At 40.1% G+C, this 25,928-nt stretch overlaps 1 protein-coding gene across 5 annotated transcripts in view; it reads right to left on the bottom strand.

Annotated features, from left to right (window-relative positions):
- IFT81 (intraflagellar transport 81) overlaps positions 1–25,928 on the bottom strand; it is a 63,440-nt gene that overhangs the window by 25,032 nt on the left and 12,480 nt on the right. For all 5 annotated transcript variants that reach the window (XM_065568079.1, XM_065568077.1, XM_065568076.1 and 2 more), the window contains exons 9-11: positions 13,392–13,555; positions 10,086–10,181; positions 7,774–7,920 (exon numbers count right to left, since the gene is read on the bottom strand). In XM_065568079.1, the coding sequence (XP_065424151.1) occupies positions 7,774–7,920; positions 10,086–10,181; positions 13,392–13,555 (407 nt within the window). The remainder of the gene's footprint in view (positions 1–7,773; positions 7,921–10,085; positions 10,182–13,391; positions 13,556–25,928) is intronic.

The following is a 25,928-nucleotide window of genomic DNA, read 5'->3' on the forward strand; positions in this document are numbered from 1 at the left end:
GAAGCTGAGCTGACTATTTGGCAGGCTATGAATAAATTCCAACACTTTATCGCTTCGGTAAGGAGCAAGGGTGAACATGCTCCACCATGATGAGTCATATAATAGATGCAAGTTATGTTGTCTGTCATGATCTTGATGGGCTTGTTTTTGAGTAGGGGAAGAAAGAGAAGACAAGCATTTCTGACTGCTCTTAACTCCAACAGATTGGTGTGCATGCGTTGTCCTGTTGTGAGTATTTGCCTTGGACTGTGTGAGGATTCAAATATGCTCCCCATCCCAAGAGGGAAGTGTCTGATGTTAACATGACCATAGGGGGATTGTGGCTGAATGGGACTCCTGCACAAACATTGGAAGGATTCTTCTACCAGGTGACTGCCTGAAGGACTCAGCTGGGTACAGACATCTGTTTGTTCAGATTGTGTTTGCTGGGTACACAACTGTCGTGAGCCACCCCTGAAGACATCAAAGATGCAACCTAGCATTTTGTGTCACAAAAACACAGGCTGCTATGTATCCCAGCAGTTGCAGACATGTCCTTGGCAGGCCTGAGCTGCATTCTTTGGATAAGGTTCTTTAGAACAAGGAACCTGTCAGGAGGGAGGTAAGTTCTGCCCTTTATCAAATCCAGAAACACTCCTATAAACAGTATTCGCTGTGTAGGAATCAAGATTGATTTCAAGATTTATCTATAGGCCTAGACTTCGAAATAGCGAAGTTGTTGTTTGAACAGCCAACCTCACCTCCTGATAAGACTGACCTTTGAGGAGCCAGTCATTGAGGTAGAGAAAGACCGTTATTCCTAGATGACGGAGGTACGCAGCTACAACAGCCATGATTTTTGAGAACTCCCTAGGGGTGGAAGACAGGATGACGGGTAGGACCTGGTACTACTAATAATTGTGATCAAATGTGAAATGAAGAAATCTTTTGTGAGAGGGATGAATAGCTACATGGAAGTAGTCATATTTGAGGTCAAGGATCTCAAACCAGTCCCTGGATTTCAGGGAGGGAATTATACCTGGTAGGGACACCATCCTGAATTTCAGATGTATTAAGATGCTTGTTCAATTGTCTGAGATCTAGTACTGGCCTCCAATTCCCATTTTTATTGGGTATCAGAAAATATCTTGAGTAGAACCCTTTTCCCCTGGATGAAATAGAACTGGTACTCTGGTCCCTAGTCTTAGGAATGATGAGATCTCCTGTGTCAGTAGATGATTGTGAGAGATATGGGTACTTAAAGAGGGATGGGGAAAAGGGATGGAGGTAAATCAGATATTATAACCTGATATAATGGACTCTAGTACCCATTTCGCTGATGTTACAGCCTCCCATGTTTGATGGAATAGAGAGAGATGATGCCTAAATTGAGCAAGGAGAGGCTGTGCCATGCAGCTGAGAAAATTCTGGTTATTGTGTGGTTTGGACTCTTGACCAAACCATCAAAACTGGTGTTTGGATGATGTTGATGGCTTGGATGATGCAGTCACGGTACTTGCAGGCTTCTTTTTAGAAAACTTTAACTTCTTAGCTGGTGGTTCTGGTGGCCTATGTAAGGCTGAAAATTGAGCAAGATGGGATCTTGGCACCAACTGGGACCTGCTACATTTTCTCTTAATTGTAGGTGTGTATATCCCTAAAGACCTAAGTGTTGCCCTGGGATCCTTTAGTGTATGAAGCGAGTTGTTTGTGTTATCTACAAAGAGCTTGTGACCCTCTACATGTAAATCTTTCATAGTTGATTGTACTTCCCGGAGCAACCAGACAACTGAAGCCAGGAAGCTCATTTCATTACTACTGTGGTGGAAATAGACCTAGCTGCAGTGTTCACTGCACCAAGTGAATCCTGCAGAGATGTCTTTGCCAAGAGCTGACCTTCCTTTATGATGTTGCTAAACTGTTCCCAGTGTTCCTGTGGCAAATGGTCAATAAAAGCATTAAACTTCTCATAGTTCAGGTAGTCATATTTTGACGTTAGTGCCTGGTAATTGACTCTCCTGAACTATAACATTGCCAACAAGTAGATTTTACATCCCAAAAGGTCCAGACATTTCTGGTCCTTACATGGGGTAGCTTTTTGGGCGTGTTGCCTGCTCCTTTCATTCACTGCATACATGACCAGAAAATTTGGTTCTAGGTGAGAAAATAAAAATTCAGAATCCCTGTCCAGGATGTAGTATTTTTTATTGTCCTGCTTGCGAGGGATGGTGGGGGCATTTCTGGAGTTTGCCAGATGGTCTTGGCTGGCTCAAGAAGGCCTTAATTAATTGGCAATCTGTCCAGGAGCTTGTGATGGGAATTCTGGACTTTTTTCAGGGGAATTTGCAGGGTGTCGGCAACCAACTTCATCAGGTTCTGGAATTGCCAAAAGTCATCAGTTAATGATGGTAGTGGTGGCATTAGTGCCTCAACAGATGGTGACGAAGATATACTTGTAAGCAAAGGTAACCTCCTTGTCTGATCTTGCTCCTCAAAAGTCTCCCCTGCTGACTGAGAGTGGAGGGGAGGGATGGACGGTACTGAGGCCTTCTAAGTTCCTTATGGGACTGAATCGGGGCCCCTCAAAATTGGTGGTGGTATACTGCCCATGGATCCCAGTAAAGCCAATGAGGAAGACTATAAAGCATGTGGGGAGGTATTCTTTGTTGGTTGTCCCAAGTGTTAATAGGCAGGTGTCTGGTATCCTGCCTTTCTTGCAAGTGCATCGGGGAACATCTCCTGGAGTATATTAGAGAGCCTTCAATAGAAAGTTCCAAATCTGAGTCAGAATGCTCCTCCACATATTGTACCAGAGGTGACAATCCTTCTTCATGGATATTATAAGTTGGGGAGGAGGTAGGTCTTGCAAAAACATGAGCAGTCGGTGACCAGGCAGACCTTGGCACCGAGAGGTGTCTGGAGGTCACAAGGAGTGGTGACTCAGACTCATTTGGTACCAAGAGGTCTTTAGTGTAGTGGAACTCCTGAGGTACCAGGAGCACATCAGAACTTGGTACAGGCACTGATGATGTTCCCGATGCTGTTGTCCGAAGCGCTGTACTCAGGGTATTATGGATTCCACTAAAGCCATTCTCTTGGCAACAGAAGTCTTTGGTACTGAGCCCCTTTACCCATGCGGAATGGGACTTAATTGAAGTCTTAGAGCGCTTTATGGTACCTGAAGAGCTCGGAGCCTCACTAACACCTCTCTTGGGGTCTGAGGTCTCTGGTGACAGAATCTTCTTTGAGGAGTAACTCTCTGTCCTGCTCCTCTGATCCTCTCCTTAATCTTTGAGTGGGAAGCTCTTGGTACAGTTATTGGTACCTCACTCATGGAGAGTGTTGGAAACCAGGTTCTCAACACTGCCTTCACTTTGGAAGCTCTCAGTGATCATGATCTTTACATCAATTGGGCATTAACAGAAGGGGAGGGACTCTGTACAACAGGGGGCTCTCCGCACCTGGGTCTACAGCTGATCTTAAGGCTTGCTCCATCACTAAGAGTCTATACTTTATCTCCCTGTTTTTACAGGCTCTTCCCTTAAAAGAAGTGCTGGGGATATGAGTCTCCGAAACAATGTATGTACTGGGAATGCCCATCAGCCATCACCAAGGGGGACAGCTTCTTGAAACAAGAAGCATCCCAGACAGAAGAAAAATTTGTTTGGACCCCCCCCCCCCAATAGGGGAAAAATTAAAACAATTATTCAGACACATTTTTAAGAAAAGAAAAGCACGAACAACCATGCCAACAACTATAAGGTTACTAACTAAATATACTACTGTACTAAAGAACTAATTACTAATGCAAAACACAAATAGGCACACATTAAACTCCCAACTCTGGCTGAAGGTGGTTGAGAAGGTTTGCCCATGCAGCCCTATATAGCCTCAATATGGGCCATGACAATATGTAGGGCGCATGTGCGGGTCAAACTGGCACTGCTTCCACAAATTTATGATCAAAGTCGCAGGGCGCATGCTCACCTGAAGTGAAGCACCCACAGGGACATTACTCAAAGAAGAATCTATGTTATTGAAACATTAAGCTTGCACAAGTAAGCATTCAGTTGTTAGAAAGTGCAAAAGTTAAGGTTGATTGAGAAACCTAACTCTGTCCCCACTGAACATATACATCACAATACAGTCTGCAAGCCTGATTCACCACTTCATTACTCAAGTTTAGCCTTAGATTCACACTGGCGTAAAGATGGAGTTACACACTGGTGAATCAGGCAATATAAATTTATGAGCACATCATCTTAGATCCCAAGGTGTATTTAAGGTTGGCTAGACAAGTGGTGAGCTGAGATCTCTGCTTAATGTACAATAACTTCTGCCTAATCCTCTCCTTCCCCCACATTTGTTTGCCTTGTCCACTAGTCCTGTCTTGGCATAATTTAGACTGCAAGTTCCTTGGGGTCAAGATCATCTTTTCAATGTGTGTTTGTACAGTGCTAACACAATGGGACCCCAGTTCTGGATCGGGGTTCTTAGGCACTACTGCAATACTAATAATAAATAAAAAGAATAAAATTGTAGAAAAATTGTATTATATTGTGATTCATGATTGAGAAATAGTGTGTGTTCCCTTGGGTCTGCATCCAAACGTGTTTTCTGTAAAACAGGAAGTATATTAAAAAAAAAAAAAAGGGAGCAGGCACTTTTTCCAAAATAGCAGTGGCTCCTAAAACGAAGACTTAAGAAGACGTGAAAAGCAAAATAAAAGAGCATATCTGAACACGGGCAACACATCTTATGTACAAAGATTCTCCTCTTCTCTTCAGCTTTTCCATCTTGGGCCACATCCCTTGCTCCATGCTATGACCCAGCCATGCAACCTGAATATTTTGTCACCAAATGTCTTTCTGGTACTTGAAACAAAGCACCCTGATTTACAGTATTACAGGACTGTATAATTCCTAGATACAAACAAATTGTTCCTGTCAGATGTTGCCACAACATGAAGTTTCTTTCATTTACTGTATAGTACATAGATATGCAGTATTTTCCTGGAGATAAGACGGAGTGTTTGTGGATATTGCTTTTGTGAAAAATTGCTGCGGAGTAATTAATCATTTCTTTCTGAATAGTGGGGATGTCATGAAGCACAGATTGCCTGCTTCCAAATTTTATTTAAAAAAGCTGTCAGACTCTGAACAAGCTGGACCCTGGGGCTAAAGAGCTGGTGGTGGTGAGAAATCCAATCCAGTGGTTTTGTTATTACTACTACTACTGATATAGCACCATAGATACGTCTAGTGCTTTACAAGACAGGAAAGAGCTGACAGCCTAAAGCCTTGATCTTGCAGACTGTGACGGGGCAGAGCGACTCCACACTGGTACAGCAGGGGTTAACCCTTCCTTCCTAGCAGAGGAAGCCACACCCCGGAAGCTCTGCTGGGCATGCTCCAACTAGAGAACAGATATAAAAGCCTGCAGATCAGCTCAGTTTGGGCTGACCGCCGGAGGAGAAGGACGCACACCACTAGCTCCTGCAGAAGGAGGGCCTGCGAGCCAGGATCTGGGAGTCAGTCAAGCCGAGGCACTACCTGAGACCCCGACAGAGGACCCCCCGCCGCAGATGAACTGGTATTCACGGAAGGAAGTGACCCCGGGGAACTCTAGAGACAAACAGCGTTAGCACCGCATTGACACTCGGCGTGTTGCGGGCGGATCCCCGCCGAGCGAGGGGCAAGGAGAGCTTGCCACTACCAGGGCCCTGGGTTGGGGCTCGTTGGAGAGGGCAGGCCCGAGTCCCCTTACCCCCTCACCACCGAACTGTGAGGGATCTTATATGGACTCTGGCCGCTAGGCTGCGCTACCCTGCTCGTAAGGGGGTGTATATGGACTCTGGCCACTAGGCCGCACTACCCCACTCGTAGGGGGTTTATATGGACTCTGGCCACTAGGCCGTGTTACCCTGCCTGTAAGGGGGTTTATATAGACTCTGACCGCTGGGTCATGCTACCGCGCCACATAGGGATGATAGTAGGGAGAAAGGCCAAGAGGCCATCACTGACCGCCCACAGAGAGGCGGACGTTAGGACTTAGAGTGGTGAGGCGCCGGCACCCCATCCTACCCCTGCCAGAAAGAGGTGCTGGGGTACATGGTCTGCCACACAGACTTTCTTAGGTCTTGCTAACATGAGTATTCTACTGGAGTCAACTGAACCATTCACGGTACTAAACACTACCATGGATAGGAAGTTCCTGTTGTTGCCTCCACCTGTTTTCAGCATAATTTAGGGAGGAGGTAGGCAAAGGGCAAGTGGGAAGGCGGTATGAACAAGCAAGATGCACTAGAGTAACGTGTCCCTCTTGCGGATTAAACGGTTATTTTATTACTTATGAAAGAGTATAAACATGCACAAGTGCACACGTGCACATACACACTAAAAGTATGTGTGCGCACAAGGCTCCTTTGAAGGAAAAGTGATATTTGGTGAGGGAGTTAATGGAGGAGCCATGGCTGACGGGATCTGTACGGGAGTTCCCCACACAGAGTAGTATATAAGGGCTTGTCTACACTGGCACTTTACAGCGCTGAAACTTTCTCACTCAGGGGTGTGAAAAAACACACCCCTGAGCGTAGCAAGTTTCAGCGCTGTAAAGCACCAGTGTAGACCGTGGACCAGCGCTGGGAGCTGCACTCCCACCACTGGTATCTACTCCCCTTGTGGAGGTGGGTTTTTTAGCGTTGCCAGTGTAGACTAGCCCTTTCTTAAGAAGGCAAGATGTTGGCATGGGAAAAGATCACTCCAGATGAGCAGTATGGGCTAAGCAAAGAACATATGCAGGAGAGTGAAAAGAAACAAGAGGTAAGAAGGTGGATTCAAGCTAAGGCCGGCTTTGTCTTACTGATTCTGCCTCCCTCTGCTCCCTCAATATGGGCGACAGTTTTTTCCACATGAGAGGAAGTGTTATATCGGGAAAGTCAATTTGGCATGGCAACAAGCCTGTTGCCCAGCTACAGCAGCCTGATTCCTCACAAACCTTCTAAGAAGAAAAAGCTTCTTTGATGTGTGCAGCTTCAAATAAAGCTTTGCCTGAGCCAAACTGAAAGTAGAGTCAAAATGTGTGTTACAGATAAACTTCAAGTGGGTCTGGGAGAATAGGGGAAAAAGTAAAATGTATCTGGATAATGAACAAATGGTACTAAATCATGTTTCATGTCCATGGCTGATCATTTCACTCTATGATGATGTGTCCTAAAGAGAATAAAATGTAAGTTGGTGGATTTTTTTTTTATTGTACATCCCTTAGCAAAGTGCACTACATGACTTATCTCTGAATTCTGATTCCTTGTGACTGAACCATGATTATTAGCAAGACCCAACACCATTATTTATTATCATTCCAACAATGAGATGGACTCAGCCTTTTAGTGTCACAAGTCAAAATAATGTCAGAGAGATACCAACAACTGTAGTTCACATTATATGAATATTTATACGTGATTTGGGTAAAACATTAACAGCCTGAAAATAGCTGCAAAGCAAATGTTTAAAAAGCTTTGTTGTAGTATAAACTATGGAAAATATTGTTATTTATCTGATTGAGTGAAGTTAAAAGAAAAGTCTTAAAACAGTCTTTGGTATCAAATTCTAAATTATACTTTGCAAGAAAGTAGAGACCTAATTTAGTTACATTGTCATATTCTTTGATGTGAACATTCCATAAAATGTTGGTAAACTACTCTAGTAACTGTTACCAAATTGTAAAGTTCAACTGGAAATGCTCCATCTTTTACCTTCTCTCATCCTCCCCAACCCCACTGCTACCTCAGCTCACCTCATCACCTTTCAAAACTTCTGTGCCATCCAACTCACGGGCCTGGGTTGCTTTTTGTAACATTTGCCTCTCCATGTTTGACATCTCCTCCTTGGCAGCCTGAAGCTCTTCTGCCTTGGCTTCTTTCTTCCAAGAAATGATGGATGCCTGTGGGATTATCAGATGTCAACTTGGATGAGCAAAGTAAAGTGCACCTGGTCACCCATGGTTAACCATCAATAAAATCTAACACTTAAATTTTAAAATTCAGGTGGGGTAACATTGAGACTGCAGAGAAAATAGTAGGGAGGAAATTTACTATTAAGGAGAAAAATTTGTTGTTAACGTGCCCCTTTGTAGCTATACTGGAAGTAAATAATAACAATAGTAATGGATTCAATCCTGAATCCATTTTGGTCAATGGCAAAATTCTCATTGACTTCACTGGATCCAGGATTTCACCCAGAGCACTTACGTTCCAGATTCACATTAAACATTTATATTCCAGATTCATGTTAATATTTTTACATGTAGCTTTAATTTTTGTAACTGAATTTTTAATTTTCATTAAAGAAAAAGAGGTGTAGATTACTGTTGCTCAGTTTAATTTGTTTAGTCTTTTTTGTGCATATATAAGATGCACTAACCAGGCTTAACTGGAAAGGTATCCAAGATTTTAAAATGTCATAATATGGATTTTTATAACTCCAACCTACAGAAATATGTAGCTTGTAACTAGCAACAGAACGGAGCCATTAAATCTCTGCAACCTAGAAAAAGACAACGAGGAAAGGAATAAAGGATTACAGATTATTTCACCCCTTTGAGCCTCACAGAGGTAGATTGGTTTTTAAATGAAATTTTCACACCATGTATACTATATAGTATTTTTAGTGTTGCCTAACATTTCATGGAAAAATCAATGTGTTTAAGAACATAGGTGTAAAGTAGATCAGAAAAATAAAGCATTTTTATATCAGAAATTTTTTTTCAAGAATCAAAACACTAAAGTTATAACGTGCAACCTAGTGTTTTCGGCATATTAAAATAAAATATAGCCACAATGTAGGTATCTTCAATGCTAGCTTCTCCTCACTGTACTAAAGGAACATCTTTTTTGCTAAATATATATCAGAGGTGATTCTGCCTACACGACATCTCAGCTCTTAGCTTCTTAAGATTATCCACAGAGACAAACTGTGGTGAATACATGTGATGATTTTGTAAAGTTGACTATACTCATTGTGGAACTGAGCAGAGAATTTCACTCAAGCTGAATTCCTGGAATGTTTCCTCCGTAGAACATCAGAGCTTTATATTAGGAGCCAGATGGCTTTTTGTACAATACATTATGTAGCATGTTTATCTTGGGCAACAAAACACATCTTTACAAAACAAAGACAACATACTTCAGATCACATTTGCATCTAAAAATAATACACATTCTACCACTAAATTACAATTTTTATGCAATAACTTTGAAAAATATTTTTCCATAACTGTAGAAACTGTCATGAACAATGCCAGTAAAATTCAAAGTCACACAGGTCATTGGGAAATAAATCTAATATTTTACTATATAAGCCCTAGAAATGGTCAGTTTTCATAAATTTTGATCTATAATGTGTGGATTTATCGTGTCTTGACCAAGAGCATTTGTTCTTTGCTTTCTTTTCACTTTAAGTCTGTAACATACGTTCTGAAATAGAGACAATTGGGAAAATGCTATGATACATGGTCACACACAAGAAATGGGATGTGACTGGTGGTAAGAACTGCAGTGATTGCTGAATAAGGATCTAGGCTTTTCTCTTTTAGGAATTGTCTACACTTGGAAGTTTACCAATATAGCTGTTCTGGAATAAGTCCTAGTGTGAATTTTCTTATTCTAGAGGAGCTATTTCAGTAAATTTCCAAGTGTAGACTAGCAACTCAGTATTGAGTATGCAACATATAGGCCAATCCTGGAACATGCCCCAACTACCACTAGCTTCTATAGGAGCTGAGGGCACCTTTCAGATGTTAGGCCTAGAATACAGACTCTCTATTGTATCTAACACACAAATCCTACGGGCCTGATCCTGTAATTGCTTATTATCAGGCTTAGTCCCACTGCAGTCAATAGGACTATGCCCAGCAGTAAGCGGTTGAAGGATTTATATAACATAAATATAGTTGTGTTCAACTGTTATTTATTTATTCTTCATGTCTTTCTGTTTAATTTAGTTTTTCAGAAACAAGTAAAGAAAAAAAGACAACACAAGACTGTAGATAACAGTCAGTCAATTTAACAGGATTTTGCTGCTTACAATAAAGCTTTTGTTCCTTCTTACCTGTTGTCGATACATGGAAAATTTACTATCAATTGGCTCATATTTCATCATTCTCTTTTCAATCAATTGATTAATTTGAGCATTGACTTCATTTATCTGAAATAAAGAGTGGAAGATCAAGAAAATGCCATATTTCTTACTAAATAAACATTAGCAGTTAGGGAAAACAGAATATTAATACTTTGTCCTCTCTCTAAGGATATCAAAATGCTTTGCAAGTTAATGAATTTAGCCTCACAACACACTTTTAAGGAAGTATTATCAGACTCATGTTAAAGATGGAGAAACAGACACAAAAGAGTTAAGTGACTTGCCAAGATTACACAGTAAATCTGATGCAAAGCCAGAAATACAGCCCATGTCTTCAGACTCCCAGTCCTGTGCCTCAACAACAAGATCAACCTGTGTTAGGGAGTCCCTCCAAACTAAGGCCTTGATCCTGCAAAAGGAACTGGGTTGATGGACTCTTGCAGAGAAAAGGGATGATGTTACCATTGCTTTGTGTGCCCTGATTATATCAATGACCAGCTATAATTCTTCTTTAATAAGCCATTTATCACTAGTCTGAAGAGGGGATAGATTCAAATTAAATGGTGCCCAGTTCCACTATAATTCTGAAGATCCCAGGACCCACTTACCCCAACAGCACAGTATGTTCCTTCTACTCCTCCAAGACGGGCTCATTTTGCTTCTTCTCCCAAAACCTTGATTTTCCTCGTCTGTGAGCCCACCTTAGCTGGCAGCCAGTCAACAGGAGCTATGATAATATACTGATACCTGATACTCTAACTCTGACTACATTGGGTGTTCCCTCTAACCATGGAGCCCAGAGCCCAGGCATCCTGCCTTAATTCTCTGCTGCCTAGGAAGATATGTGCTAATAAGCAAATCCTGTAAAAGTGTGCTGCAATCAGAGGGAACTCTAAAAGTAACACAGGCACAGTACTGGTCACTACCCTAGCAATTCTGCGGGCAACAGATGTGTACTTTGAAGACCAAATATGTCAAGACGATTGCTTAATAATGGTGTAGAGAGACTTCCAAATACTGAGACTCCTGAACTCTTCCTCCTCTATGTGGGATTCTCTTTTTTTATTTCTAAAGGCATTAACTCTCTGTTGGAATGGGTGTGAATTCAAAGAGGGTATGAATTCCGTTATATCAGTGATTCCCAACTTTTTAATGCCATGACCCCCTTTGGGCTAATCTCAGTTAATGTAATCCCCAGACTGGGCCCAGGGGTTGAGAGTGATCTACCCCGTGAGGGATGCCCCCAGAAATTCCTCTCATGGTATGCTGGGCTAGGGGGAAGACGGCCAGGTCCTGCCCTTGGGGGTGAGGTGTTGGAATGGCTGGCTGGGCTGAAAGAGGCGTTAAGTGTGCGAAAGGGACTTTTTGGGGTGGGAGGGAGAGGGGATGGGGATGAAGGAGGCGTCTTGGTGAGATGGGGGGAGTGAAGATGAAGTTTGGGGGAAAGGGGGGGAGTCTAAATCGGGTAGCTGCCCGGCATTGACCGAGCTCAGGGAGAGGCATCAACACCAGCTGCAGGTGGTGCTGAGGTGGGTGGAGGGTATGAACTCATGCTGCAGACCTGGACGCACCCATCCGGCTTGGACAGCATCTGGTACCAGCAGCCTCTGTTATGATCAAAGTAAAGCCAACGACAGCACCATGTCCTCCCATACTCTGAGTGGTATATTCTTTAAGAATGGCTCCATTATTAAACTACAGATTCGATCTGAAGCCTTACAATAGCGGTGTGATTCACCTTTGGAGCCTCTGCCATCCACCACGGTGTGATTCTTGTAATCAAAATAACATTCGTGGTTTCAATCACTTCTGCTAGACAAGTAGCTCTTTCTTGTACCTTCCTTTCCCTAGTGCATTGTAGGCATATGATCTTTTTGTGGTTCCAGGTTATTTTTCTTCCCACTAGATCACCTCTAAATTGCCTATCCATTTAGAAGTTTGTCCCTCCTTCATTACACCAGTGTGGAATACTTCGTTATTATCACAGTGTGAGCTAAAGCATCACTCTTCCCACAGCCACTCTTTCCCAGCTCTTCAGATAAAGTGAGGGGCTTAATTACACTATCACAAAGTATTTTAAAGCATATATTAGAGTAACTTGTACACATAACTGCTGGGACACAGTTAAATACTATCATTAAAATCTATCACAAAGACTTGCAGGGTGAAACCCTGGCCCCGCTGATGTCAACAGCAAAACTCCCATTGACTTCAATGGAGCCAGGAGTTCACCCTCAATTTCTTTACTCCCCATCTTTCATGAGCCACGTCAAGACTTGGAGGCATTTGGGGAGATCATGAAGGGTCAGCTTTAGGTTGGGGAGAAAAAATTTCTACCAAACACTGTACAAAAATTATGGAGAGTCATTAGCCTGTCTGTAGTTAAGGCTGCAGCAAGCTTTTCTTATACTCAACATATATACCATTAAACAGTATTTTACTTTTCACTACATTTCTAATAGTAACTCTAAGATGTATTACATTACACATCTATTCTCTCATGTAGGCTGATGCAATAATTGAGGGAAATATGCAAACTTATTTCTGTTGCAGATAGAACTCCACACATTATGCCAATTTTTCTTTTATAAATTATACTTTGTCGTGGATCATAAAAAAATAAATATTCAGTTTTACTAAGCATTAGATTTTCCTAGGCAAATAAGAAATCTATTATGATCAAAGATTTTAGCTGATCTGAACAGCTTCAGTTTCTGACATTTGAAAAACTGTAATAAAGAGTAAATCAAATATCAAATCAAGCTTTGATCAACAAATTAGCTGAGATGTTACCATTTGAAACAAAAAGCATGCAAGTTATCCAAGTATGCAAATTATCTTCACACCTCTGCACATTGCATTAAAATGAAATGTCAGTGATATACTACATACTGACGATCTGATTCTCCACTCTATTAACACTGGTTTTATGTAAATATAACTACACTGAAGTTAATGGACTTAAAACCAGTATAAAACTGATGTAAGGAGTGGGGTGGGGGGAAATCAGGCCTTCAACAATAATAAATGAATATCTCTTTTCATACAAACCCAAATTACTAAAACAATTTTCTAAACAGTTTTGTAAGGTGGGGTTTTGAGTAATGCCAGAACCTGGGTTGAGTCAGCAACTCATACTTTTTCTTTTCTTTGAAAAAGGAAGGTAATTATGTTTGGGAATTAAAAACATTTATTCAAGAATTTAGGGCAGAAATAAGACAGTTGATGCTTATATAAGTCCAGAAGACAAACTAGTTGGGTTTTTAGTCCACATACCTTAGTTTCAAGTTCATTGAGATCAGATTGACCCATAGCTGGCTCTGAAACCACTTTTTGTAGGAAATACAATGATTGCTTCTTACTTTCTAGTTCTCTAGGAAATTTTTCAGAGCACAGATATGAATTGAACTTTATCTCCTCTTCCAGTCTCTTCATTAAGCCTTGAAAAAAAATATTAAATTAACATGTGTCTAAACAAAGGAATGTAGAGGGTAATTAGGTTTCATTCCATAATAACTGTAATTTAACCAACACATCAAGCTATTTAGCAACAGATTACAATAATTAGAGCATAATGCTTGAGCCCGCTTCTCAAAACTGAAAGGAATACCTAGTTGATTTATACTTTAAATTCTGGTTCTCTTTTTAAAGAAGACTAACATATAATACAGCAAACTACATGTGTTTCCCTTCCAAATTTCCTTCTTTGGGATTTAACTACAATAAAACCCCCTCTTCTGTGAAACTCCATTAATCTGAATTTGGATACAATCTCCAATTTACAGCACTCACATGAAAAGTCTCACCATACCCCATTCAAACAAACACCATGTGCCCCATTTCATTCAGAAAATTGGGCTGTGTAGTACTTTTTTGTTATGCTAAAATTGATGTGGTTTTGGATTACATGTATACGAAGTTTTAGAAGAGGATGACCAAATATAGGCTGCTTGTGTGTATCCATCTTCTTATGTGTATTCAGAAAAAGGGATGGCCAAGCACAGCACAAGTCTGGTGGCTTGCTCAGGGCTTCTCTAAAACTCTCACGCCTCAGGACCTCCGGGGTCGGAGCATCAAAGTAAGCATCGTGATGTAGATTTGCACACACACAATCCCAGTCACATGTGGATTACTTCAGCCCCCGATAGGAATTACATGGAAGTGAGGAAAGGAATCTCTGTCTGTCCGCTCTTAGCATCACTTCTGCACCATTACTATACCTGACCCCCTCCCTCTATCTGTGACTCAAAATAGAACAGGTCTAGAATTTGACCCATTATCTTTAATAAGCATTTGTAAGTGTTCTAACGTGGGCCTTTGTGAGAGTTTGTCCTTTCTGATGTGCAGATTTCTGATAATCTCTGACCCTGTTCAGCCCGATTCTCATTTACAATAAGGCCCCTTTACACTGCTCTGGCAGGGTACAGGAGCCTAAAAGTGAATGAATTGCAATTTATGCTCTCTTTAAGTCTCTTTCAAACTGCCAGAGTGGTGTCCCGGTTCTCTTAAAAAAAAGAAATCACACAACTGTACATTGACTAAGAATACTGACAATAAAAATGAAATAGAAAAAAGACAAGAAGAAATTGCTGAGATTTCTGTCCACGGATGCAACAGGAGAGAGCATTGTTTGCTCTGTAGAAGCCGGATGTGCACTGCCTGTTACCAAGCTTCTGACCATTTTGCTCTTGCTAGGTATCGTAGGTTAGCCTATTTTCCTGATAATTCAGAAAGGAACATTACTACATCCAGATAAGTAAAATTCACAACCAGTGGGAAATTAGTTTACTCTGTCAAGTAGCTGTGAGATTTTTAAAATTACATTGTACAGTCTTCTGATGACAGTAGGTGGTAATAGCTCAATTAGTTCTTTAAGATACTAGTGCCAAGGACTGTGATTTGGAAAGCATACACAAGATAATATGACAGTGGGGAGAGGTATTTTAGAATATTTTCATCGGTTTGATGGACACAAAAAAGACTAGTGGCGCTGTAGCTATCCAAAGTGCTTTAGAAGCATGACTGTTATTTTCATGGTTGTCACAGATATTACAGAAAACGTTAAATTAGCTATGCCAAGAAAAACATGAAATTCAGACTCTGCCAGTTTTTCACTTATTGCACACATGCAGGGAAAAACCTGAGACACATGGATATGATTGATCCTGCTGAGACAGCGATGGAAATGCAGGAGGCAGGTGGGAATGGGACCAGGGCTGGAGTCAGCTGGCCTGCCCTTTGGTTCTCTCAGGCTGAGGGTCTAGAGGCCTTGTCATTAAGAATGACAGCGGGAGAAGGTCAAAAAAAAAAATGAGAAACAGACCTATGAAAAGGGGTCTTGACTCTCCTGCAGCTATTTACATCTGGAAAATGGGGAGGGCCAGATCCTCTTTGCCTTTCTGTTCTCAAGAGTTTTTTTGACAGAAATGGGTGGGGGTCCTCATTTTAGTTGCCTTAAGGGAACTAAACCAGCTGGAAGAGAGGAAAAGGTCTTAAAAACATAGAAGAAAGAAAGCCACCTCCACAGAAAGCAGGACTAATAATGAAGTAAAACTGACACAACCCAAAAGTGAGTGAATTCTTCATTTCCATTCCAGCAGTTTATAAGGATAATTTGTTTATACTGGCCATTTAAACATGCTTAGAAAATAGATATTGCCCTACAAAATTTACTGTTTTACTCGATGGAAAATGTCAAGTGTTTCTATTAAAAAATAAAATAAATAAAAATGCAGCCTTAATGGTGACTTCAGAACTGGGATAGAACGTGTAGGTTCATGCAGTAGTCATTATGCACTCAGCAATAGCTCACCTGCCACCTTGCCCATTAGAATCTGATTTATCGAAAGGAAATGAAGGCCAGCATGGCAGGGTTATGATTCACCTTTTTCACCATGCTGTGATTTTTAACTTTCACCAGGCCTTTCATCAGAGTTGGGTCCCTTCTGCCCATGGTTAGTGTTTCAACAGAAACACAGCACCTCTACAACTGCAGCAACCTCTCCCACATACACAGTGTACTAAACTTCAGCATCAGCACTGAATAGGAACACAAACCCTGGTTTGGGATATATAACCATGGCCCTTGGCCGGGAAACAAAAGTGATGCCAATTGAGTTACCCGACACTAACTGCTAGTTTTTTTACTTTAGGCTGATTTCTAGCTTTCCAACTTCCTTTTGAATAAGAAAGGGAGATTACAATATATTTAACCTTATAGATTCATAGAATCCAAGGCTAGAAGGGACCATTAGATCATCTAGTCTGACCCCCTATATAACAAAGGCCATAGAACTTCCCCAAAATAATTCCTAGAGCAGATCTTTTAGAAAAAACATCCAGTCTTGATTTAAAAGTTACCAGTGATTGGGAAACCACCATGAACCTTGGTAGAGTAATTAACCATTGGAACAATTTTTCTTAAAATGTATGCCTTATTTCCAGTCTGAATTTGTTTAGCTTCAACTTCCAAGCAGTGAATCATAAACTTTCTATGATCTACTAGATTGAAGAGCCCCTTAAATATTTGTTAACCTTGTAGGTACTTATAGACTGTAATCAAGTTATCTTAATCTTCTGTTTGTTAAGCTAAATAGATTGAGCTCTTTGAGTCCTATCATTATAAGGCATTTTTTCTAATCTTGTAATCATCCTCATGACTCTTCTCTGAGCCCGCTCCAATTTATTAACATCCTTCTTGAATTGTGGGCTTCAGAACTGGACACAGTATTCCAGCAGTGGTCGCACCAGTGCCCAATATGGAGGTAAAATACCTTCTCTACACCTACTCTATATTCCCCTTTTTATGCATCCCAGGTTTACATTAGCTCTTTGGCCAAAGAGTCATACTGGGACCTCATGTTCAGCTGATTATCCACCATGACCCTCAAATATTATTATTTATATTTAATGCTACTTACATCTTTATTATAAGGATATACATTTCTAAATATCCCAGTGTACATATTGTAATCAAGCTAAAAATTCTAATCAAGCATTTCCAGAGGAGCAGGGACCAACTGGCTTCAAGGGGCTATGAACCTGCTGCTATTTGGGTTTATTCCTCCAATAATCTGATAGCTATTACCAAGCTACTAAATTGTGATTGCTCCTTATACCCTGAATGCTCCTGAAGGTACAGTAAAGCCGTGAAACAAGTCAAAACTTGACAACTTGATGGGAAAGTGCAAACAGAAGACTGATGACTAATCTATTTGGTTTCCTTTACAAATAATTTTGGAATATTTTACTCTCTGTAGGATTAGACATATGGGGAAGTAGTTACCTAAATGCTATTTCTGCAGTTTAACTGAAACTTTTAAAAACAGTGTTTTCCAGTGAATCATGCTTTTTTCAAATTCCCAGGCTAGAAGGCAGCGAAGCAAGCATACTTTAAATCTTTCCATTACATACTTCAAAATCTTGTTTAATTTTTTCAGCTCTGACTTTCTCTCTCTCTCTATACACAAGCTGCACTGTAAGTTTGGCTCAGTGCCCTAAGGTTATTTTAGCTGAGTTCTGCCAACCCCATATTTACTCGTGAAAAGCTATTAACAGCAATTCCTAATGTTTTCCATTCAGATTTTTTTATTACAGGAAAGGAGTGGGTGAAGCGTTATTTAGTGCTTGCTCAGTTATGCAGGAATTAGGCAACTTTCTTGCCCCGATTCTATTAATGAGCATAAATTCAGACTTGCCTCAGCTCTCAGACTCTTAGTTCTTTCCAAGCTGCTAATTGTGCAAATTTGTACCATAAACGTTTGAAACATTAACCAATCTGATTACTAAAAAAAAAGAAAGGAGGAACATACCGTTAGTGGCCTCCTGACAAAATTTTGGTTTAAGTGACTTGCTCAATACCACACAGGAAGACCATGACATAAGCAGGTCTAGAACGGACTTCTCCTGCATAGAATTCACATACCTTAACCATAAGATCATCCCTTCTCTTCCTGCAGTCACCATCTTGTTCTCTTCACCACTTCCAATTTCTATAGCACATAAGGTATGGATGGTACAGACATTTCCACTACACAGCCCTGATTCATTTCCTGACCACCACCCATACTAGGCACTGAATGAAGCAGGGGTCCCGTGGAAGAAAACAGTATATATCCATGTAATGAAAGACTATCATAATGAATACGCAAAAGGGCCAAATTAAGGTTGTGACATTTCCTAACTTTTGAGTGCTTAAGTTAGCAACCTAAATAACACAGTCATATCTTTTTAATGTAGTTTTTTGGTATGTAATTTCCTGTTTCTTTGAGGGGTTTTTAAAAGGAAAAAGGTAAAACCAAATTTTACTATGTGCAACGGTAACATTTCCCCTCATCACGCATCAGTGACAGATTTGAACTCTGAACCTTCATCACTGCAGCACAGCTTCAGATACAGGATTAACTGAATTAGCTGGCAGCAGGAGTATTAGCTGTTATCCCCAAAGGGAGGATATCTACTGGGGCCATGCGCTAGGTCCAAGAGGGTTATCGGGGAGCTGCTCTGGCTCTCTTTCCTCATCCTTGAGAGGTTGTCTCCCTAAGGGGTCTCAGTACAGTGCATATGACTGTTGCTTTGGCAGTGGTATGGGCCTGAGTTATTTGTTGCATGCTACAAAAATTTTCTTGAGCAATGCAAATGACAGAGAGAAAAAGATTATTTCAAAATCTTACATCTCCCAGATTACAAGGCCAGAAGGAACCATTGTGATCATCTAATCTGAGCTCCTACACAAAACTGGCCATAAAACCTCTCTGCCTTAATTCCTGTTTGAACTAGAAGCACCTTTTAGAAAAACATTCAATCTTGATTTTAAAATGTCCAGTGATGGAGAATCCACCACAGCCCTTGGTAAATTGTTCTAATGGTTAATTACCCACACAGTAAAAATTTTGCTCCATATTTCCAGTCTGAATTTGTCTAGCTTCAGCTTCCAGACATTGGAAATTGTTATACCTTTATCTGCTAGATTGAAGAGCCGTCGATTATCAACACTTCTGTTCCTATTTAGGTACCTATAGACTGTGATCAAATCACCCCTTAATCTTCTCTTTGATAAGCCAACCAGATAGAACTCCGAGAGTCTCTCACTATAAGGCATGTTTACCAATCATCCTCATGACTCTTCTCTGAACACTCTCCATTTTTTCAACATCTTTCTTGAATTCTGAACAACAGACTGTACATCATAATCCAGTAGCAATCATACCAGTGCCAAATACAGATGTAATATAACCTCTCTACTCCCACACAATATCCCGTGTTTAAACATCCAAGGATCTTGTTAATGCTTTTGGCCACAGTATTGCGCTGGGAGCTCATGTTTAACTCATGGATTATCCACTATGGCCCCCCAAGTCTTTGTACCAGTCACTGTTTCCTAGGATGGAGATTCCTATCCTGTATGTATGGCTTACATTCTTTGTTCCTAGATATATGACTTTACATTTGGTTGTATTGAAACTCATATTGTTTGCTTGTGCCCAGCTTGCTATGTGATCCAGACAGCTCTGTATCAGTGACCTGTCCTCTTCCTTATTTACCACTGCCCCAAAGTTCTGTGTCATCTGCAAACTTTATCAGTGGTGATTTTATGTTTTCCTCTAGGTCACTGATAAAAATGTTACAGGGCATATGACCAGACCCAACCCCTGTCAGACATCACTAGAAACACACCTGCTCAATGATTAATCTCTTTTTATAATTACACGTTGAGACTTAAAATTTATCCAGCTTTTAAATCCATTTGAAAGTGCCACGTAGAATTTATAACATTCCAGTTTCTTAAAATGTTGTGTGCTAGCAAGTCAAACAACTTACAAAAGTCTAAGTATATTACACAAATGCTATTACTTTTATCAATCAAACTTGTAATATCATAAAAAAGTTAGTTTGACAAGATCCACTTTCATATACACGTTGATTAGCACTAGTTATATTACCGTCCTTTACTTCTATATGAATCAAGTCCTGTATTTGTTTTGCTTGGGATCAACGTCAGACTGAAAGGCCTATCATTACATGGGTCATCTTGTTTACTCATTTTAAATACTGGCACAATTTTACCTTCTTCCAGCCCTTGGGAACTTCTCCACTATTTCAAAACTTAATGACAATCAACATTAACAGTCCAAAGAGCTACTCAGCCAGTTCTTTTAAAACACTTGGGTACAAGTTAGCGGGAACTGCTATTTAAAAATATCTAACTTTAGTGGCTGCTGTTTAACATCCTTCTGAGTTGCTCTTGGAATGGAAAGTATTTAATCATCATATGACATGATGACATCATCTGACTTTTTTCCAAATATAGAACAGAAATATTTATTGAACACATCTGCCTTTTCTGCGTTATTATTGACAATTTTACCATTTCCATCTGGACAAATATCTTTGTTCAGATTCCTTTTGTTTCTAATACACTTTAAAAACTTCTTACTGTCCTTAATTCTGTTGGCCATTGAGGTCTTCTGTTCCTTTACTTCCTATATCAATTTTCTACAATTCCTATCTTATAAATTGATATTCATTGCTAACAACTGCCCCTTTTTTCCATTTGACATAAATATTTAAATTTTTTATAGCTTCTTTCACTTCCCTTTTCACCCAGATTGTTTTTCTAAGGCCTGGTCCACACTAACCCCCATTTTCGAACTAAGGTACGCAAATTCAGCTACGTTAATAACGTAGCTGAATTCGAAGTACCTTAGTTCGAACTTACCGCGGGTCCAGACGCGGCAGGCAGGCTCCCCCGTCAATGCCGCGGGCAGGCTCCCCCGTCGATGCCGCGTACTCCTCTTGCCGAGCTGGAGTACCGGCGTTGACGGCGAGCACTTCCGGGATCGATCCGGGATCGATTTATCGCATCTAAACAAGACGCGATAAATCGATCCCAGAAGATTGATTGCTTACCGCTGGACCCGGAGGTAAGTGTAGACCTACCCTAACTAGTGTAGTGTTCTTTCCTTACAGTAGGATTGTGGACTTTGGCCCATGAAATTCTATTCAGGTTTGCTAAAGAAAAGGCTCTTCTCTGGCTCAAGGGCTTTCTGCTCACTGAAAGGCCTGCTGCCAACAAGAGCTTCTCAAAAAAGTGTGCTAGAATTTTTTATTACAGAAAGTGGTAAGCAACCTAAGTATATGTGTAGCTATCAGCTCCTCTATAATAAATAATAATAATAAAAATACACAAAGGACATACTTTAATTTTAAGTGCTATTTTTCAATCAGTCTCAGTGTTTTCTCTGATTTCTGCACTCACTTTTGCATATGCAAAAGTCAATCAATAATCTGTACCTGCAAAATGGGCATAAAGAAACACTTCAGGCCAAGGCTGAAATCTGGCCCAAATGGTCTTAATTAAAACCCAAAACCAAAGCAATGAAAAATTAAGGATTAAGCTATTATAATCTTATTATGCCTCTGTATTGCAGCACATATTGTATGTGTGCTAGATCACATCATTGTCAGGGACATCTGTGAACTGTCTAAGCACAATGGGGCACATTAAGGAAAGGAGTTTCAGCTTTTAACTAATAATTTTTTTTTTTGATTGATGGTCCAATCTTACCTCAGCTGAAGTCAATGGGAATTTTGTCATTAAGTTCAACGGGAGAAGAATTAGATTCTACATGAGTTTAAGGTATCAGGAGCAAATCCTCCCTCTGCCTCCACAGCCGCATATCAGATGAAATACAGCATGGCTGGTACGGTTCTACTACATGAGGAGAGTTGGGTGCTCCATGCCCACTACAGAGCTGTGTTCTGTGGCTGTGTTCTAAAGCTCACTGAAGTCAACAAAAGACTTTCCACCAATTTCAGTGGGCTTTGAATCAGGTCCTATAAAAGCGGGGGTGCTGTTCTGCTATTAGAGTAAGACCTGGGAGAGGACTGTCTTTATCCCCCATCCCAACTGCCAGAAAAACTTCCTGAGCCAAGCCCACTGACTCAGGGTTGAAGTAGAGACATGGATAAGAACCTGAATCTATCTTTATTGTCATCTGTCAACTTTAAAATTAAAAAATGTGAAAAATATCAATATCCCTCATCCAAATGTTAGGGATTTGGGGACACCAGCCTGATTTCAATGCAAGTGTATGAAAAACCCATTAAAATATGGCTTATTTGTCAACACCAAATCAATCAGCTCTTTCATGAAACCTCTGGTTTCTTTTTTTTAAATTAACCCCCTTCTTTTTTAATTATGGGCAAGAATCTACCCTATGATACACAACTTTGACTACAAGCGGGAGTTGAACATGAGGATCTGTGGGAAGAATTCGTCCCTAAGAATTTAGAGGAAGAAACTTCAGTGAACCAAATACAATGCATTTATAATGACATAGATTACAAAGAATTTTTTAATTATATTTTTAAATTAAATGTAATGTATTTTAATAAGGGCATCTTATGCTTCTCTTTTTCATCATATGTACAAAGTAAGGTTAAATATTGGATACAGTTTATATGAAGTAATTCCTCTTTTACTGGTATTTTAAAGTGGCTATCCCTCTGATCCTATTACTATTTATTAATTTGACCAAGTGTACCAATTTTACTGCTTATCAACGACAGTCATCTTAATACATTATTTTAATCAATATTTTACAGCTAGTCATCCACATCCCGGTATCCGTGCCAATGAAATGAACAATGGTGTTCTCTACAGTGGACAAGAACCAAGAATTTAAGTAATTCAGTTCCCTTCTTGGCATTAACAATTTGTGTCTATGCCAGCAGAGATATTCAAAGCAAATCGAGGGCAATCTTGCTGAGAAAGCATGAGTTAGATTTTTCAAACCACTCTGCTACTGACCACTGTCAACAAAAATACTATGTCATATCCTGGGCAAAAAATTAGAAACTGCAAATTCATGCCACATACTTTAATACTAACAGCAACAACAACTGCCTCCACAGTTAAACAAATTATTAAGAAATGCTGAACTTAATGAAACCGGGATGGGGTGCCATAGTGAAACCAAGGAGAACAGTCACTTCAAAACACTTAACAGAAAACCTATATACACTAGTACAATGGTCAACCATTTTTCATGGTACAATACGTCTTTTAAATCACTTACCCGAGCTACACTTCTAGAAGAATAAAACCTCTAGTAACAATTAGCTGTAATATTTTCCTGGCAAGGCTAAAGCACACTGATACTAATTGCACATTGACACAATAAGAAATAGTGACCTAGTTCCATGTTTAGAAGCTTTTCTTAAAAATTAACTTCATTTTAGTTCATAATATGAGGTATGTGTACCCTTCAAGCTGGGGGGTGTAATTTCCAGTTGGAGGAGACATACTTGTGCTAGCTCTCATTGAGCTAATGCACTAAAAATAGAGTGTAGCCATGGCAATGCCTGTGGTGGGACAGGCTAGCTGCCCACCTCAGACCCTACACACGTTCTCGGGGCAGCTAGCCCTTCCCACTGCTCATGCTGCCATGGTGCACACACTATTTTCAGCCCACTATCTTGATGAGAGCTAGTGTAAGTATGTCTCCTCCAGCTGGGAATTACACCCCCAGCTCGAAGTGTTGATGTAACCATGGAGAAAAAGAATTCAAAATTAGATCACAGTAGTATGTATTAGAAAGACAGATAGAATCCCCCCAATTGAGCACTCGCTGAAGAGCAACACACTCACTAAACAGATTTTTCTCCTTGTGTCAGAAGTGAAAGAATCTGATACAGATCGAAAACGGAGGAGATTGATTTTAGGGGAGAAAATACCAAACTTTCCATTGCTTTCAGACAGCCTTTAAACTGACATGGATTTGAAGTGGTAGGAATAGACATCCTGGCTAAAAGAGCTGCAGCCAAACATTTAAGAGATATAATAGCTCCAACTACAGACCAACAAAGCAATAAATTAAACCCTACTTAATATACTTATATGTCATCTAATTTAATTTTTGTAAACCATATTGGCTATGTTGTAATTGCTCTGGAGAGCAGTACCTTTGCTTCTCCCCAACGCTAGTTACAATCAGAAACCCAAATCCTGGAGTCTTTACTCAGTCAAAACAGGGTCTTTACTTAAGTAAGGAGATCAGGATTTAGCCCAGAATCTCTAAACCCTTGGTTCTCTTTTGCAAGCAAGGTAGAAGATGAGATCTCAATATATTAACCTAATCTGTGTTTTTATCTCAATGATGAAATGACAGGTTTACTGACTTTTTTTACTATGCTGCCTTTTCTGCTGTAAGCTAAGATAAAACTAACCCCTAAAGTTTCCATTGGACTAAAAATAATAATAATAAAAAAAAAAACTTGGAACTGGTGCAGCAATGTTGACGTAGCTTTGGTATGGCAACATCTCTGGCAGCTGAGTACCACTCCTGAGAAAATGGAATGGTTACAAAATCCCTACATACTTCTTTTGAGTAAAGCATGTAATTCAGATCTCTTTTTGGTTCCATTTGAAGTTTACATGCTGACGCTGCATCCCCATTTTTCTTTTTTCAGCCATACAGAATAAAATTCTGCAATCTCTTCATAATTTTGTATATTACCATTTTAAGGCCTGATTCCTATCCCATTTGTGCAGCTTTCTTACAGACTTCAACAAGGTTAAAAAAAAAAAAAAAAAAAAGAAGTTTGCAAATCACTGCTTCCTCAGCCCCCAAGCGTGTGCAAATATTATCTTCTCCACTGTATATTTCCAGGAGGAATTTTTTTAAAACGACTTCAAAGTAAGAAGTGAGGGCATTGGTCTTCTCATTTTGTTCACTATACAATATAAAAACTGAACCTGTATTCATTTATTTTAACAGTATGTGAATTAGACCTCCTTCATACATCCTGTTTTGTAAATTCTGTGATCAATCTGAGATTTCTATCACCTTGGTATCTGACTGGACAACTATGAACAATTACTAAGAACGCTTGGTAAAGGAGACTGTACATTTCAAGATAAACAATGCACTCTGCTGAAAACTAGACGCCCTACTTTTTGAGAGAGGATTTGGTGTCCTAGAATTTGAACCAGCTGATTCATCTATGTGCTGCTTAGACCATTTAAAGTACCAGAAGGGGAAGGGCAACACTTTATTTGGCAACACAGCCCCGATTCTGTCACGTGGGAGGAACTCTGAGTGTGTGCAGATCTCCCATAATCTAACAGGGCTTTACACAGAAGCAGAAGTCTGGGAACAGTGAGGATCCAGGCCATAGCTTTTCATGGCTAATACCATAATAACAGTAATTTGCACTTATACAGCACCTTCCATCCTAACTACCCTGGGAAAAGGGTCTACTCAAGGTTTATGATCCACTTAGGTCCTGTACTAACCCTCTATACAGCAGTGAATTTCACCCTCAGTGATTGTATAAACATTAATGTATTAAGCCTCTAACGAATCCTATGAGGCATCATCTGCATACTATAGAAAAGGAAACCAAGACATTGAGAAGTGTTTTGCCCAAGATCACATGTCAGACATATAGATGGGAAGTGAACCTTGATTTGAACCTCATTTTTGTGCTCCAATCACTAGACAATGGTACTTATTTTTTCCTTTAAATGACTTAGTAGTTAGAAACTTAAGTATCATACAACGATTGCTTTAGGAGACAGAATTAGCCATGCATATATCTTGCCTCTACATGGTTTTACCATAGGATGAGTTTTATAATCTTACTCACATTGGAGTAATACCTTAGTCTGTGAGTAATCCCATTGATTTCAGTGGGGCTATTCATAGACTAAGACATACTCAATATGATGAGTAAGGGTGACAGAATCTAGTCCTATAAAACGATATGGGCAACAGTTGTATAGAAAGAACAAAAACAACGAGGAGTCGT

This window comes from Chrysemys picta, chromosome 15 (genome assembly GCF_011386835.1).
Source record: "Chrysemys picta bellii isolate R12L10 chromosome 15, ASM1138683v2, whole genome shotgun sequence".
Taxonomy (NCBI): Eukaryota; Metazoa; Chordata; order Testudines; family Emydidae; genus Chrysemys; species Chrysemys picta.